Genomic DNA, 18,232 nt, shown 5'->3' on the forward strand with positions numbered 1-18,232 from the left:
ACAAACACTTTCTCAATAGTTCACTTCCCACATAATTAATATAGAATATATGAAAGTTAGCCTTGTTTAATTAAAGTAGGAAATTAGGAAAAAATCATCCACCTTTTCTTTCAACTTTTTATGCTATATAAAGCCTATATACTCTGTTATGCAGTCATATAGAGGGGAGGCGGGGGGGGGAGGATTATTGGTAGGCAAACAGCATATTGAATGAAAAATAGGCAGTGGGGTAGTTAATATAGCTTTGTGATGCTCTCTATTTAGTATGAATAACGTAGTTAAGTTAGTGAGTGAATTGGAAATACAGAATGATAATGTTTATTTTTTATTTATTATCCAATCACGTGACCAGGCTTGATGAAAAAAACGTTTTATTGCCTCTAAGTAAAGACTGGAAAATGAACTGAAACAGTGGTCCAAAAAAAAAACCAAGTTATTAACCCAACCATTGTTTTGGATGGAATTGTTATCCTTCTAAACATTGTTTGCATTATTGTCTTTTGGTACAGCTGAAAGCGTAATACATTTGTGCGTATGAATTTCTTTGCAAGTTGACTTTTGTAGCAGGAGAACTTGCTGATCTTCTAACAGTGAAAATTAGCTTCTTGAATTAAATTTTTCAGAAAGACTTTGGCTAATACTTTTCAGTAAACAAAAAAACTTGACAACTTCAAACTAAGCCATGGTTATATTACATTGCTGACCCATTTTCATAGATAATCTCCTGATCATATGTTTGTGTGTGTTGCTGGCCAGTGACTCCAGTGGTTCCTACTTGTGAGATTCTGCATACAACAGCCCCCTCCGTTTGGCTCTCCAGCAGTTTGACTAGCATGCCTTCATCTGCCTTCTCCAACTGTCTGGAGCTGATGGGTCACGACCCGTTTCTTGCATCCTACCAACGCACTGAAGTGCTCAGGAAAGTCAAGCAGGTCAGACTGATTGTTAATCTGAATCAGTCCAACAAAAACCTCTTACATGTGTTTCATTTGATGATGGCCAAAGTTTACAGGTCTTAACACTGTGTTTCTGCTCTGTCTTTGCTCCGGGCCTCTCGGTATTAACGTGAATATATGAAGATATATGGCCCAGTCTCATCCTTCTCCCAGGCTGTGATCTCTCAGCTCGGTGTAATAGCGACACAGCTATCATTAGACGAGCTGAATGCCATTCGACTGACTGAGCGGAGAAGCATCGCCGCTCTGGGCACAGTCAGTGACTGGAATAGCAGACAGGTAAGTATTTTAGCCACTGCAGTTCAAATATTTACATGTTACATCAAAATTGCTTTGTGTTTTGGGCAGTTTTTATTTCGTCTGATAAGAATAATACCAGCTGTGGCATTATTGTGCTGTATTAGACTGGTTTATAACTTGTTGTCGTCCTAGCTGGCCACACTGTTTTCCACCGTGTTAAACTCCACCAAGCAGAATCCGAGCCAGCTTGACTCCAGCACTCTGGTGGCAATGGGATACATTGTGTGTGGCGCTAAAGCCACAGAGCTGAGGTCTTTCAATCCTATAGAGCTCAGGTGCGCACAATATCGGAAAATGCTTAAATGAAGCGTATTTTTTCAAGCCCAGCTTGACACTTGAATTTACTTTGTACTCTGTCTCCCTCCGATGGCTGCAGTAAGGCGGTTCTCAGGCTGGGTCGGCTGAGGCTGTCTTGCTCGGAGGAGCAGCTGCAAGCTCTTGTTGAACTGCTAACCCACAGCCTCGTTTTTGGACTCATGAGTTCCTGGGGCACCGATGTGTTCATTGAGATCGGAGTCCTGGCAGGTATTGTCTATTCATTGTCTTTTCCACATGAATTTTAGTTGTACTATGCATAGTCCTACATCTGCCTTAATGTGTGGTGAGAGATTTAAATCAAAGACATTTTGTTTTCCTCTATGCTTTGCTGTAAAAGCTTTTGATTCATTGTTTCTAGCACCCTTTGCTCTGTTTCACTGGAACACTTTGCTTGTTTTTCAGTGGGTATCCCAGACATGGCCATGTCAGCGCTGGTAAAAGAGCAAATTGAGGGAATCGCACCTTTGGCTATCTCAATGATGGCACCAAAAAAGTTTGCTGTGAGTCAAGATTTAATTAAACCAACCATATCTTGGGTGTTAAACATAAAGCACGGGGGCCAGAAATGAACCAACAAAGACTCCGATCCGGCCAACTGGATGGCTTTAGAAAATGTGAAGGAGGAAATACTATTTTTGACTTTTAAATGTGTTTTAATAACTTTTACAGCAATTCCTGCTAATGACAAACTCTCCCACAGCAATCTATACTACACCACAGTATATCATGTCAGAGATTAAACGGGTAGTAAACCTTCTTTTCACTGGCAGAAAGATTAGTTTCACTGGTCAGGGCCGATTATTGTAATATCAAGGTGAGCTAAACTACATATGTGTAAAAAGTACATAATTTTTTAGTAACATTTGTTTTTTTACAATAAAAAAAAATGTATTCCTGTTTTTGCGTCCATCTTGACAAATCTTTATCATGTCTTTAATTTATCTTTATCTCTATCCCCCCGCTGTGTGTTTTGTTTTCAAAAGGTGGTATTCTCCCAGGAAAAGATCGCCATGTTCTCCTACGAGCAGGCTGTTGCAGTAACTGATAACCAGCGCTCTGTTCTGTCAGACCTCCAGAAAACAGCTCTAGCTATGGTGCTAACACCCTGGGACGATAAGCTTGTAGACTTCAGAGGTAAAACCTGAATCACTGCTGTCCACTGATAACCATTAAACTTGATTTGTCTTCTTTATGCATTAATCGCTTTACCAGATGAAAATATAATCGCCCTTATCAAAACTCTTACCAAAGTTTTATGCTAGTTTAGGTACATCTTGCTATTATCAGGTTGGATCCACTTTTGCCTTCAGAACTGCCTTACTTCTTAATTCCTCTGAGATTTTGCTCCATATTGACATGATAGCATCATACAGTTGCTCCAGATCTGCAGACTGCACAATCTCTTGTTCCACCACATCCCAAAGGTGCTCAACAAGGCTGGACTGGGACAAAAAATCGGCCCGGGCATTTTGACTAGAGACCGGCCCACCAGGATAAAGATTGAAAATGTGACGTCATTCAGGGGTAAAACCGCAAAGGATTCTGGGAACTTGTGGCAAGAGGTACTGGCGCACGCAGGCTTTCAATTGAACTCAGTTACACAGCGATAAAAAGAAACCCAAAAAATGGCAAGAAGCTGTTGTATTATTAACTGCAATAGCCGGTCGCATGACAGCCACGGGAAGCCAACGGGTAAAGAGATCTTTTTTTTTTTTATCGGATTAAGTCGTTGAAGAGAAATTTTTTAAGCCATGTTTCCGAAGTAAGAGCCGACGGATGGTCACTGCGGTAAAGTGAGCCGTCATTTGTGAGCCGCGGTCAAGCCAGCCGCCTCCTATCCGCCGCATAAATTTCCTTGCGCTTTTACACCAGTCTTTACGGTAGCGCCTTTTCGCTTTATATCCTGATTGAAAGCCTAGACTCGCGCACACACGCACGCGCGTGAACAGTCACACGCACGCGCGCACACAAATTACAATGGAACAGCTCAATACAGCCATCGTGACAGTCTGGTTGCATATTCAAAAATTCATTAAAAATCATTCTTAAAAGTTGATGCCAAGCTTTCAACACAATCCTCTTCTCGGACACCTACTTTACCTCTGGGCCAGTTTTTACCCAGATTTACTGTAATATTACTCAGAAATCACAGTAAACTCATATTCAGTGCAATACAGTCAATGCACTACAATTATGTTTATTTCAAAAATTCATTAAAAGTCATCCTGAATAGTTGAGGTCCAACTTTCAACACATCCCTCCTCTGGGACACCTACTGTACCTGTGTGCCAATTTTCATCCAGATTTACTGTAGAATTCCTCAGAAATTAAAGGGTACTTGTATTCAATGCAATACAGTCAATACAATAGAATTATGTCAATTTTCAGAAATTCATTAAAAATCATCCTGAGTAGTTAATGTCCAACTTTCAACACATCCCCCCTCTGGGACACCTACTGTACCTGTGTGCCAAGTTTCATCCAGATTTACTGTAGAATTCCTCAGAAATTAATGGAAACATTTATTCAATCTAATACAGTCAGTACAATAGAATTATGTCATTTTTCAAAAATTCATTAAAAATCATCCTGAGTAGTTGATGTCCAACTTTCAACACATCCCTCCTCTAGGACAGCTACTGTACCTGTGTGCCAAGTTTCATCCAGATTTACTGTAGAATTCCTCAGAAATTAATGGAAACATTTATTCAATCTAATACAGTCAGTACAATAGAATTATGTCATTTTTCAAAAATTCATTAAAAATCATCCTGAGTAGTTGATGTCCAACTTTCAACACATCCCTCCTCTAGGACACCTACTGTACCTGTGTGCCAAGTTTCATCCAGATTTACTGTAGAATTCCTCAGAAATTAATGGAAACATTTATTCAATCTAATACAGCCAATGCACTACAATTGTGTCAATTTTCAAAAATTCATTAAAAATCATCCTGAGTAGTTGATGTCCAACTTTCAACACATCCCTCCTCTAGGACACCTACTATACCTGTGTGCCAAGTTTCATCCAGATTTACTGTAGAATTCCTCAGAAATTAATGGAAACATTTATTCAATCTAATACAGTCAGTACAATAGAATTATGTCAATTTTCAAAAATTCATTAAAAATCATCCTGATTAGTTGATGTCCAACTTTCAACACATCCCTTCTCTGGGACACCTACTGTACCTGTGTGCCAATTTTCATCCAGATTTACTGTAGAATTCCTCAGAAATTAAAGGAAACTTATATTCAATTCAATACAGTCAATACAATAGCATTATGTCAATTTTCAAAAATTCATTAAAAATCATCCTGAGTAGTTGATGTCCAACTTTCAACACATCCCTCCTCTAGGACACCTACTGTACCTGTGTGCCAAGTTTCATCCAGATTTACTGTAGAATTCCTCAGAAATTAATGGAAACATTTATTCAATCTAATACAGCCAATGCACTACAAATGTGTCAATTTTCAAAAATTCATGAAAAATCATCCTGAGTAGTTGATGTCCAACTTTCAACACATCCCCCCTCTGGGACACCTACTGTACCTGTGTGCCAAGTTTCATCCAGATTTACTGTAGATTTCCTCAGAAATTAATGGAGACATTTATTCAATCTAATACAGCCAATGCACTACAATTGTGTCAATTTTCAAAAATTCCTTAAAAATCATCCTGAGTAGTTGATGTCCAACTTTCAACACATCCCCCCTCTGGGACACCTACTGTACCTGTGTGCCAAGTTTCAGCCAGATTTACTGTAGAATTCTTCAGACATTAAAGGGTACTTTATTCAATTCAATACAGTCAATACAATAGAATTATGTCAATTTTCAAAAATTCATTAAAAATCATCCTGAGTAGTTGATGTCCAACTTTCAACAGATTCCTTCTCTGGGACACCTACTGTACCTGTGTGCCAGGTTTCATCCAGATTTACTCTAGAATTCCTCAGAAATTAATGGAAACATTTATTCAATCTAATACAGCCAATGCACTACAATTGTGTCAATTTTCAAAAATTCATGAAAAATCATCCTGAGTAGTTGATGTCCAACTTTCAACACATCCCCCCTCTGGGACACCTACTGTACCTGTGTGCCAAGTTTCATCCAGATTTACTGTAGATTTCCTCAGAAATTAATGGAGACATTTATTCAATCTAATACAGCCAATGCACTACAATTGTGTCAATTTTCAAAAATTCCTTAAAAATCATCCTGAGTAGTTGATGTCCAACTTTCAACACATCCCTCCTCTAGGACACCTACTGTACCTGTGTGCCAGGTTTCACCCAGATTTACTGTAGAATTCCTCAGAAATTAATGGAAACATTTATTCAATTCAATACAGTCAATACAATAGAATTATGTCAATTTTCAAAAATTCATTAAAAATCATCCTGAGTAGTTGATGTCCAACTTTCAACACATCCCCCCTCTGGGACACCTACTGTACCTGTGTGCCAAGTTTCAGCCAGATTTACTGTAGAATTCCTCAGAAATTAATGGAAACATTTATTCAATCTAATACAGCCAATACACTACAATTGTGTCAATTTTCAAAAATTCATTAAAAATCATCCTGAGTAGTTGATGTCCAACTTTCAACACATTCCTCCTCAGGGACACCTACTGTACCTGTGTGCCAGGTTTCACCCAGATTTACTGTAGAATTCCTCAGAAATTAATGGAAACATTTATTCAATCTAATACAGCCAATACACTACAATTGTGTCAATTTTCAAAAATTCATTAAAAATCATCCTGAGTAGTTGATGTCCAACTTTCAACACATTCCTCCTCAGGGACACCTACTGTACCTGTGTGCCAAGTTTCATCCAGATTCACTGTAAAATTCCTCAGAAATTAAAGGACATTTATATGCAATTCAATACAGCCAATACACTACAATTATGGAAATTTCAAAAATTCATTAAAAATCATCCATAATAGTTGAGGTCCAACTTTCAACACTTTCTTACTCTGGGCGTCCTACTGTACCTCTGGGCCAAGTTACATCTCAATTCACTGTAATCTTTATCAAAAATTGAAAGAACAATTATATGTCAATGCTGGATGTGTGTCCTTTCAAAGTGACACTAAATAACAGAACTCAGGCACATCAGGGAATAATCCAAAAGGCGGATTTATTAAACAAAAACAACATACAAAATATCTCTAACCCATACTACATAACCTAAAAAGAAACAAAGGGACACTTAGAAGCACAAGGAAACAATACTGAAAGGGCAAGAGACACAGTCCAAACATAATCCACAACTAAAATGCCAAAAGAACAAGTCATCCCACATAGCAGACGGGTCTTGCCTGGATCTGGTGTCAAGCCGGCACTGCTGGCTGACTTCTGGCATGGTAAGATGGCACTGTTTATGTGATGGCATGCCACATTTGGCCTGATTGGGTGAATGTGACATGTTGTATAGAGCACTTTGAGTAATATGGGTGAGTAAAAAAGTGCTGTATAAGAATCAGTCCATTCACTGTCTGAACAGAGTTTCGTCATGTTACTTTTGCACTATTATGTTCCAGCACATGTTGTTATTACATGGCTTACATGGCTATGGTACACATTAGGCTGACATCTGGGGCCAGAGCTGAAACTGTTCTGGGCCAGCACAGGGCCAGCAGTGTGTCTGCAACTGGCCTTGTGCTGGCTCATGTGTGGGCCACCTCTGGTAAACCAGATCTGGGCCACCATAGGGCCGTCATTCTTTGCGGTACGCAGGCCATGTGTAAGCACATTGTGTGGGACAGATCCAGGCCATACCAATTTTGCTATGTGGGAGGAATTATGTAAAAATAGAAACATCATAAAAATGAAAATGAACATAAAGTAAAATGTACTGAAAAGAACATCAGTATGGCCATCATTATTTGCTTGGAAAGTCTAAAGTTCCATGGCTTTGAACAGCCAGAGAACGCAATGCCCAGCTTAGAATGACTAAAAGTAACTTCTTTTAACATTCTGTCATTCTGCTTCTATATCAAAAATCCACTAAAAATAGTCATTTGAAAAAAAATATTCGCCACTTTTCATCAGTTTGGGTTCCTCTGTTTATAGCAATTTTTAGAAAAGAACCCAATACCTTTGTCACTATACAGTTGTACAGTGAGATACAGAGCATCTCCTACTCATTGCAAACATGCTGGGAGGGTGGCTCTATCCGCCTTAGTGCAGCTGCTGTACCATACTGTGATGCAGTAAGTTAGTAGGCTCTCAATGGGCGAGTGGTGGAAGGGTGAGCTGTAGTCCACAAAGAGCATTCTGGCGTAGCTCTGCCGCTGTTCTAGGTGACTCAGCACCGAGTGGAGGGTGATGGCATCTTCTGTGAATCTGTTTGCACGGTATGCAAACTGGTGGGTGTCGAATTCTGGGGGGAGGTAATCCTTGGTGTGCTGAAGGACTAGTCTCTCAAAGCATTTCATGATTACCGGTGTGAGGGCCACAGGGCAATAATAGTTCAGGCTGGTGATGGGAGACTTCTTTGGTACTGGGATGATTGTGGCTGATTTTAGACAGGATGGGATGGCTGCTTCATCCAGTGAGAGGTTGAAGATTCTGGTGGAGATGAGGGTGAGCTGGTGGGCACATGGTCTTAGCAATTTACCACTTATTCCGTCTGGACGCCTTCCTGGGGTTCACTGCTAGGAACACTCATCTGACATCGTGCTCCGTTACAGTGAATGGAGCGGTGCAGGAACCAGGTGAGGATGAGGATGGGAGCAGGGCTGAGGCAGATGAATGCTGCTGTTGTGGTGTTTCAAAGCGGGCAAAGAAGCTGTTTATGTCCTCTGCTAGCTGCACACTCAGGTTTTCTGTTTTCACAGTTCTGCCTCTGTGGTTTATGATGTCTATTATTCCATGCCATGTGTTGTTGCTGGACAGGTGGGACCCCTTTTCAGGTCAGCTCGAGCAGACCTGTACAGAGCTCTGTCAACAGACCTACAGGGAGTGCAGAATTATTAGGCAAGTTGTATTTTTGAGGAATCATTTTATTATTGAACAACAACCATGTTCTCAATGAACCCAAAAAACTCATTAATATCAAAGCTGAATGTTTTTGGAAGTAGTTTTTAGTTTGTTTTTAGTTTTAGTTATTTTAGAGGGATATCTGTGTGTGCAGGTGACTATTACTGTGCATAATTATTAGGCAACTTAACAAAAAACAAATATATACCCATTTCAATTATTTATTTTTACCAGTGAAACCAATATAACATCTCCACATTCACAAATATACATCTCAGAATCAGAATCAGAATCAGAATCGTGTTTATTGGCCAAGTATATGTGCAGACACATACAGGGAATTTGGTTCTGGTAGATGGTGGCTCTCAAGCACAGCAATGTAAATCTCACACACACACACACACACACACACACACACACACACACACACACACACACACACACACACATAAGTGTCTATATATACACATTACACATACATACACAAAGCTATGTAAACCAACTATAAATAACGAATCTAAACTTATATACATAAAATACAGAAATGAATGAGGTGGAATGAATACTACAAAATGTACATAAGGTGCAGTTGCAGTCTGGCAGTGGGAGCAGTGTGACAGGTCAACTGTTAAGAAGGGAGATGGCGAGGGGAAAGAAACTGTTCCTGTGTCGGGTGGTCCTGGTCTGCAGGCTTCTGTACCGTCTGCCAGAGGGCAGCAGATCAAAAAGTCTGTGTGCAGGGTGTGAGGGGTCTGCGATGATTTTCCCTGCCCGTTTCCTGGTTCTTGAGAGGTACAGATCCTGGATGGAGGGCAGGGGGGCGCTGATGATCCTTTCTGCTGCCCGTACAGTCCGCTGCAGTCTGCTCCTGTCCTGTTTAGTGGCTGCTCCATACCAGACTGTGATGGAGGAGCACAGGACAGACTCAATGACCGCAGTGTAGAACTGGATCAGCAGCTCCTGTGGAAGACTGTACTTCCCCAGTTGTCTCAGGAAGTACATCCTCTGCTGGGTCTTTTTGAGGATGGAGTTGATGTTGGTCTCCCACTTCAGGTCCTGGGAGATGGTTGTACCCAGGAACTTGAAGATCTTCACAGTCGACACAGGGCTGTCTGATATGGTGAGGGGGAGCAGAGTTGAGGGATGTCTCCTGAAGTCCACTGTCATCTCTACAGTCTTAAGAGTGTTCAGCTCCAGATTGTGCTGACTGCACCAGAGTACCAGCCGCTCAACTTCCTGCCGGTATGCAGACTCATCACCATCTTGAATGAGGCCAATGACAGTGGTGTCATCTGCAAACTTTAGGAGTTTGACAGCAGAGTTATTGGAGGTGCAGTCGTTAGTGTAGAGGGAGAACAGTAGTGGTGAGAGGACACATCCTTGAGGGGCACCAATACTGAGGGACCGGGTTTCAGAGGTGATCTCCCCCAGCCTCACTTGTTGCTTTCTGTCTGTCAGGAAGCTGGTGATCCACTGACAGGTAGCTGGTGACACGCTGAGCTGGGAGAGTTTGGAGGAAAGAAGTTCAGGCACAATGGTGTTAAAAGCCGAACTAAAGTCCACAAACAGGACCCTGGCATAAGTTCCCGGGCGGTCAAGGTGTTGCAGGATGTAATGCAGCCCCATGTTCACTGCATCATCCACTGACCTGTTTGCCCGGTAGGCAAACTGCAGAGGGTCCAGCTGGTGGCCTGTAATGTCTTTCAGATGGGCTAACACCAGTCGTTCGAAGGATTTCATGACCACAGACGTCAAGGCGACAGGTCTGTAGTCATCCAGTCCTGTGATGGTGGGTTTCTTGGGAACAGGGATGATGGTGGAGCGTTTGAAGCAGGAGGGAACTTCACACAGCTCCAGGGATCTGTTGAAGATGCGAGTAAAGATGGGAGCCAGCTGTTCAGCACAGGTTTTGAGGCAGGAGGGTGAGACGCCATCTGGTCCGGGGGCTTTCCTGGGCTTCTGTTTCTGGAATAGTCGGCTCACATCCTGAGTGTGTATTCTTAGTTTCAGGGAGGAGGAAAGGGGGGTGAGAGGTGTGGTGGAGGTCGTTGAGTCTGGGATGGAGAGGGTGGTGGTGGTCGTTGAGTCTGGATTGGGGAGGGTGGGGGTGGTCGTTGAGTCTTGATTGGGGAGGGGCAGGGTGAAGGGGGGAGAGGTGGAAGGTGTGTTGGGGGTCAATGTCTGAAGCAATGTCCCTGGGGAGGGGAGGGTGGGGCGTGGGAGTCTGTCCGTCTCAAACCTGCAATAGAAAGTGTTTAACTCGTTGGCCAGGTCTTTGTTTGCTTCAATAGTGGGTGGGGGGCGTCTGTAGCTGGTGATTTCCTGCAGGCCCCTCCACACTGATGCAGGGTCGTTGGCTGAGAGCCGTTCTTCCAGCTTCTGGGAGTAGATCCTTTTAGCTGCTTTGATCTCCTTGGTCAGTGTGTTCCTGGCTTGCTTGTACAGGACCCTGTCACCACTTCTGTAGGCGTCCTCCTTGGCCTTGCGAAGATGTTGGAGTTTAGGAGTGAACCATGGTTTATTGTTGTTGTATGTGCAAAAGGTCTTTGTTGGCACACACACGTCTTCACAGAAACTGATGTATGATGTCACAGTGTCCGTGAGCTCATCTAGGTTCTCAGATGCAGCTTCAAAAACAGTCCAATCAGTGGAGTCAAAACAGTCCTGCAGTTCCTGCTTTGCTGCGTTAGTCCACTTCTTCACAGTTTTGACTACAGGCTTGGCACGTTTGAGTTTTTGCCTATAAACTGGAATAAGATGGACCATGCAGTGATCAGAATGTCCCAAAGCTGCCCGGGGCACAGAGCGATAGGCATCTTTTAGAGTGGTGTAGCAGTGATCCAGTATGATGTTGTCCCTGGTGGGGCAGTCTATATGCTGTCTGTATTTAGGGAGTTCGTAGTTTAGGTTTGCTCTGTTAAAATCCCCAAGAATAATTGTAAAGGAATCCGGGAATTTCCTCTCCAGGGTAGTAATCTGGTCAGCCAGCTCGCACAGTGCGTTGTTCGCGTTGGCCTGTGGAGGGATGTAAACTCCGACCAGCATGAAGGAAGAAAACTCCCGCGGTGAATAAAAAGGTTTACAGTTGATGAGAAAACTTTCCAAGTGTGGGCTGCAGTGTTTCTGTAACACTGTGACATCAGTACACCAACCTTCATTAATGTAGAAGCAGACTCCACCACCCTTTGTTTTCCCTGAGAGCTCTGTTTCGCGGTCCGCCCGGTGAAGTTGGAAGCCCGGCAGATTTAAGACAGCGTCTGGGACTCGCTCACTGAGCCAGGTTTCAGTGAAGCAGAGGGCAGCAGAGCGTGCAAAGTCCTTGTTAGTCCGGTTTAAGAGCAGTAATTCATCGACTTTGTTTGGAAGAGAGCGGAGATTCGCGAGGTGAATGGAGGGGAGTGCCGTGCGGAATCCTCGCCGACATTCAAAAACAAAACAACAACAAATCAGCGACCAATATAGCCACCTTTCTTTGCAAGGGCACTCAAAAGCCTGCCATCCATGGATTCTGTCAGTGTTTTGATCTGTTCACCATCAACATTGCGTGCAGCAGCAACCACAGCCTCCCAGACACTGTTCAGAGAGGTGTACTGTTTTCCCTACTTGTAAATCTCACATTTGATGATGGACCACAGGTTCTCAATGGGGTTCAGATCAGGTGAACAAGGTGGCCATGTCATTAGTTTTTCTTCTTTTATACCCTTTCTTGCCAGCCACGCTGTGGAGTACTTGGACGCGTGTGATGGAGCATTGTCCTGCATGAAAATCATGTTTTTCTTGAAGGATGCAGACTTCTTCCTGTACCACTGCTTGAAGAAGGTGTCTTCCAGAAACTGGCAGTAGGACTGGGAGTTGAGCTTGACTCCATCCTCAACCCGAAAAGGCCCCACAAGCTCATCTTTAATGATACCAGCCTAAACCAGTACTCCACCTCCACCTTGCTGGCGTCTGAGTCAGACTGGAGCTATCTGCCCTTTACCAATCCAGCCACGGGCCCATCCATCTGGCCCATCAAGACTCACTCTCATTTCATCAGTCCATAAAACCTTAGAAAAATCAGTCTTGAGATATTTCTTGGCCCAGTCTTGACGTTTCAGCTTGTGTGTCTTGTTCAGTGGTGGTCGTCTTTCAGCCTTTCTTGCACTGAACATAAGTTCCCTGCAATTTCTGAAGAATATTACAGTAAATCTGGCTGAAACTTGGCCCAGACGTACAGCAGGTTTCCCGGAGGAGGGATGTGTTGAAAGTTGGACCTCAACTACTCAGGATGATTTTTAATGAATTTCTGAAATTTCCATAATTGTAGTGTATTGGCTGTATTGAATTGCATATAAATGTCCATTAATTTCTGAGTAATTTTACAGTGAATCTGGCTGAAACTTGGCACACAGGTATAGTAGGTGTCCCAGAGAAGGAATGTGTTGAAAGTTGGACATCAACTACTCAGGATGATTTTTAATGAATTTTTGAAAAATGACATAATTCTATTGTACTGACTGTATTAGATTGAATAAATGTCTCCATTAATTTCTGAGGAATTCTACAGTAAATCTGGATGAAACTTGGCACACAGGTACAGTAGGTGTCCCAGAGGGGGGATGTGTTGAAAGTTGGACATCAACTACTCAGGATGATTTTTAATGAATTTTTGAAAAATGACATAATTCTATTGTACTGACTGTATTAGATTGAATAAATGTTTCCATTAATTTCTGAGGAATTCTACAGTAAATCTGGATGAAACTTGGCACACAGGTACAGTAGGTGTCCTAGAGGAGGGATGTGTTGAAAGTTGGACATCAACTACTCAGGATGATTTTTAATGAATTTTTGAAAAATGACATAATTCTATTGTACTGACTGTATTAGATTGAATAAATGTTTCCATTAATTTCTGAGGAATTCTACAGTAAATCTGGATGAAACTTGGCACACAGGTACAGTAGGTGTCCCAGAGGGGGGATGTGTTGAAAGTTGGACATCAACTACTCAGGATGATTTTTAATGAATTTTTGAAAATTGACATAATTATAGTGTATTGGCTGTATTGCATTGAATACAAGTACCCTTTAATTTCTGAGGAATTCTACAGTAAATCTGGATGAAACTTGGCACACAGGTACAGTAGGTGTCCCAGAGAAGGAATCTGTTGAAAGTTGGACATCAACTACTCAGGATGATTTTTAATGAATTTTTGAAAATTGACATAATTCTATTGTACTGACTGTATTAGATTGAATAAATGTTTCCATTAATTTCTGAGGAATTCTACAGTAAATCTGGATGAAACTTGGCACACAGGTACAGTAGGTGTCCTAGAGGAGGGATGTGTTGAAAGTTGGACATCAACTACTCAGGATGATTTTTAATGAATTTTTGAAAAATGACATAATTCTATTGTACTGACTGTATTAGATTGAATAAATGTTTCCATTAATTTCTGAGGAATTCTACAGTAAATCTGGATGAAACTTGGCACACAGGTACAGTAGGTGTCCCAGAGGGGGGATGTGTTGAAAGTTGGACATCAACTACTCAGGATGATTTTTAATGAATTTTTGAAAATTGACATAATTATAGTGTATTGGCTGTATTGCATTGAATACAAGTACCCTTTAATTTCTGAGGAATTCTACAGTAAATCTGGATGAAACTTGGCACACAGGTACAGTAGGTGTCCCAGAGAAGGAATCTGTTGAAAGTTGGACATCAACTACTCAGGATGATTTTTAATGAATTTTTGAAAATTGACACAATTGTAGTGCATTGGCTGTATTAGATTGAATAAATGTTTCCATTAATTTCTGAGGAATTCTACAGTAAATCTGGGTGAAACCTGGCACACAGGTACAGTAGGTGTCCCAGAGGGGGGATGTGTTGAAAGTTGGACCTCAACTACTCAGGATGATTTTTAATGAATTTCTGACATTTCCATAATTGTATTGACTGTATCGGGCTGCTACATTGTAATTTGTGCGCGCGCGGGTATAGTCTTTCAATCGGCACATAAAGTGAAAAGGCGCTACCGTAAAGACTGGTGTAAAAGCGCAAGGAAATTTATGCGGCGGATAGGAGGCGGCTGGCTTGACCGCGGCTCACAAATGACGGCTCACTTTACCGCGGTGGATGGTCTGGATATACCAAATATAACGTCTCACAACACTCCAGCTCACATGTTAGTCTGCTCCAAGCATTCCCACAAAGGTCAGAGTTTTGTAGTAGTTAATACGTCATTTTTCTTAACATAATTGGTGATATAGGTTACAAGCAAGTCTGGCGCTGAACAGAAATTGTTGCGCTATGCTCCTTTGTTTATTGTGTTTATTGTGCATAAATAGTGAATTGTCCTGACACAATATTGCGTTTCGCTTCTGTTATTACCATGGTACATTGACAAAAATATATACTTTTATTCACAGGATAAAACAGTTGTTTTGTATCACTAATTGTCCAGTGCGATTACAGCATACAATATTATTGTCACTGCTACATTTCTGTAATGCTACCAGAAATTATTTCCACTACTAATTAATTACCGTTGAGCTCAAAGGTTATGGTAATAAACGGTTAACGAATGTGTATCTATGAGACGATTTGTGAGACTGGTAAACTTACCTTTGTTCGTACGATGGTCTTTCGTTCTACACGGTGCATTTCAAGGTCCTGTACCCATCCGTCGGTAAACTGTACCTGGGCTTGTTGCAGTGACCTGAAGTTACTAAACTTCATGAGTGTATGCACTCACTCCAAGAACCGTATAATTATAAATATGAGCGTGGTGAAAGTTGGGCAGCACGCTAACGTCTTTTGTCCACTCTGTGTGCTCGTAAGGGTCTAACCCTTTCACTCCTTTGATTTTTTCCTCGTATCTTTTCTTTGTCCTTTCGTCGAGTCTGTCTTTGTACGGACCGGCATTGTTCTCCTTTTGTTTTTGTACATTCCTTTTTGTACGTCAAAGAAAAAACAAGAAGGCATTGGAACCGGAGAATGAACGTTTTGCGGTGCTGCAAATGCTTGGATTGTTTTGCCACGAGTTCCCGGCATGCAATGCGCGAAAATCACGTGATTGCTAAACAAGGGAGAGGGTGCATCCGGCCTCCTCGGCTGTAATTGGTCCAGCCCAGAGTCGATCATGACCAATTGGCCAATCCAACACCTTTCATTATATATACCCTTCCTAAAAAAATCCAAAAAATCGCCAGCGGCCCACCGGGCAAATGCCCGGTATGCCCGATGGCCAGTCCAGCTATGGTGCTCAATTGGATTGAGATCTAGTGTCTGTGGAGGGTTTCTTAGTGCAGTGAGCTCATTGTCATGCTCAAGAAACCAGTTTGAGATGATTTCAGCTTTGTGACATAGTGCATTACACTGTGGTCATAATGGGATGAACATGACACATCAACAACAATACTCAGGTAGGCGTGTGTTGTTAAAACAATGCTTAGCTGGTACTAACCTGCCCAAAGTGTGGTACGGAAATATATCTATCACACCACCAGCAGCCTGAACTTTGAACACAGTGAACCAACAATCGTTTTTGTGTTTCCATGCTTTTTAAGCCAAATTGTGACCCTCCAATCTGTTTGTCCAATTTTGGATGACCCAGTGTGAAATTTAGCCTCGGTTTTCTGTTCCTAGCTGACAAGAGTTGTTTTCTGCTCCTGTTGCCCATTTTTTCCACACACTTTGAGCCGCTTAGTACCATGTGAGCATCATTTAAACACCACAGTCTGACTGAGTACTGTTGCTCATTACATCCATCCCATTATGACCACAGTGTACAATCTTCTGATGGCAGTTTCCAGTAGGAGGAGTTCACCAGCTCTCAATCCAGTAGAACACCAGTGAGATGTGGTAAAACTGGAGAGTCGCGTTATGGATGTGCAGCTAACAAATCTGCATCAACTGTGTGATGCTATCACGTCAGTATAGACCAAAATCTGTGAGGAATTAAGAATTAAGGCAGTTCTGAAGGCAAAAGGGGACCAAACCAGTACTAGCAAGCTATACCTAATAAAGTGACCTGTGAGTGTATAAATTATTACTGTAATTTGACTCCCAAAATCAAGGCTGACAATAGCTGCTGTTGTTTGCTTGCTGGTTTCAGCACTTTGTTCTCATTGTACTTCTAGATGTTTCCAGTGTGCTTTCTTTTCTAACTGAGATTATGAACATTATGCCTTGCTGGATATGCTATGCATGGATACTCTAGGTGTGAAGAGAGTGCCTACAGTGATGTGATTGTCATTTTTCACTGTGATTATTTTTTTTGTTAATGATATTTTAAGTCAGATAATCTGCCTGAACTATATTTTTGCATAGCTCTACATTTGTAATGCTTTTGCTGAATTCCTGTAGGGAGGTCACTGGGGTTGGCGTTGAGCCACAGCCCCCTGTGTCTCTTATTGGGACTGCTGATGCTGCTGACCGTCCTGCTCTGCCCTGACACATGACCTCGTTCACCCCAGCCGAATCAGGAGACCCCCTCATCCACATGATGATTGTCTTTCTGCGCAATGCTGTATTTCTTTGAAATAAACAGCATTTAAAGCTTTCCGTACTCTTTTTTTACCAACACTGTAATTGATCTTGCATAACTATTACTTTACCATCAACATTTAGCACTGAAAGAACAAAGTTAACAGTTTGAGAGAGTAGGAGCTGTTTGTTTTAATCAGCAAGTCTATCTAATACCCACAGATCCTAGACTATTTATTTATTTTTGTACAAACCTATCTAAACACTGTCCCATATATATCCTTCTCAGGGATGCCATACCTAGAAATAATACTTAAAAATGATAAAGGTTAGAATATAATTGTTGTGCAGTTATTATGAGAGAAATCTGTTGTACAAAGTTATTTATTTTTGGGGAACTATAGGTTTATGTGAGTAATAGTGATAACACTTTCTATATATCTGTCTATTTTGAGTTATCTTGATTACAAAACAATACTTAGTAGGGCCTGATTGTATTAGTATTGATCAACTTTGATCTGTTGTTGCTGTGAGTTTTGTACTGTTGTGCACAATTGGTGGTGTGATTAAAATGAATCTAAATGATCAATAAACTGAACCAATCTACCTCTGATTGACTCTTTTTATTGCTTTATTGCTTGTTAACAGAGCTGAGTCTTACCCACAGTTCTGTTCACCATTCAAAAAGCATTTGACACTAGAGATGACAGATTACTAAAGATAAAACCGGAGATAACGGTATCAACGGGATGGCACATTGGTTAAATAGCTACCACATTGATAGATACCACTGTGTGCAAATAAATAATAACTCCGGTTTCATTGTGAGGTTCAACAAGGAGGGCTCTAAACTGTTTATACCGTGGAAAAAGTTTGGAATAGCTTCTGAATACAGTTGAAATTAGCAATAAATCAGATCAAAACAAAGCTTATCATATTTAGTAACAGACAAATAAGGAATGAAGTCAAAATCATGATCACTGATGATGAAACAGAAAGAGTGTATGAAACTAGATTTTTTGCAATAGGTAATTGGATATTATAGGTAATGGACCATTACGGCAAGGCTGGGATGGTCAGTTTGGTAAAGTAAATCCGTTGGGCATCTTTCTTTGCCTTTAGACAACAATTCTGATGGCAAAAGAGCCAAACGGGACAGGCCAAAAAAAAAAAAAAAAAAA

At 41.4% G+C, this 18,232-nt stretch overlaps 1 protein-coding gene across 1 annotated transcript in view; it reads left to right on the plus strand.

Moving 5' to 3' along the window:
* Nucleotides 1-17,657, plus strand: part of strc1 (stereocilin 1) — a 35,997-nt gene extending 18,340 nt beyond the window's left edge. Inside the window, exons 23-29 of the mRNA XM_076883351.1 lie at nt 757-932; nt 1,080-1,235; nt 1,389-1,531; nt 1,633-1,781; nt 1,977-2,074; nt 2,558-2,708; nt 16,932-17,657. Coding sequence (XP_076739466.1) covers nt 757-932; nt 1,080-1,235; nt 1,389-1,531; nt 1,633-1,781; nt 1,977-2,074; nt 2,558-2,708; nt 16,932-17,026 — 968 coding nt within the window. The 3' untranslated portion in view covers nt 17,027-17,657. The remainder of the gene's footprint in view (nt 1-756; nt 933-1,079; nt 1,236-1,388; nt 1,532-1,632; nt 1,782-1,976; nt 2,075-2,557; nt 2,709-16,931) is intronic.
* The last annotated feature ends 575 nt before the right edge of the window (nt 17,658-18,232 follow it).

This window comes from Maylandia zebra, linkage group LG1 (genome assembly GCF_041146795.1).
Source record: "Maylandia zebra isolate NMK-2024a linkage group LG1, Mzebra_GT3a, whole genome shotgun sequence".
Lineage (NCBI taxonomy): Eukaryota > Metazoa > Chordata > Actinopteri > Cichliformes > Cichlidae > Maylandia > Maylandia zebra.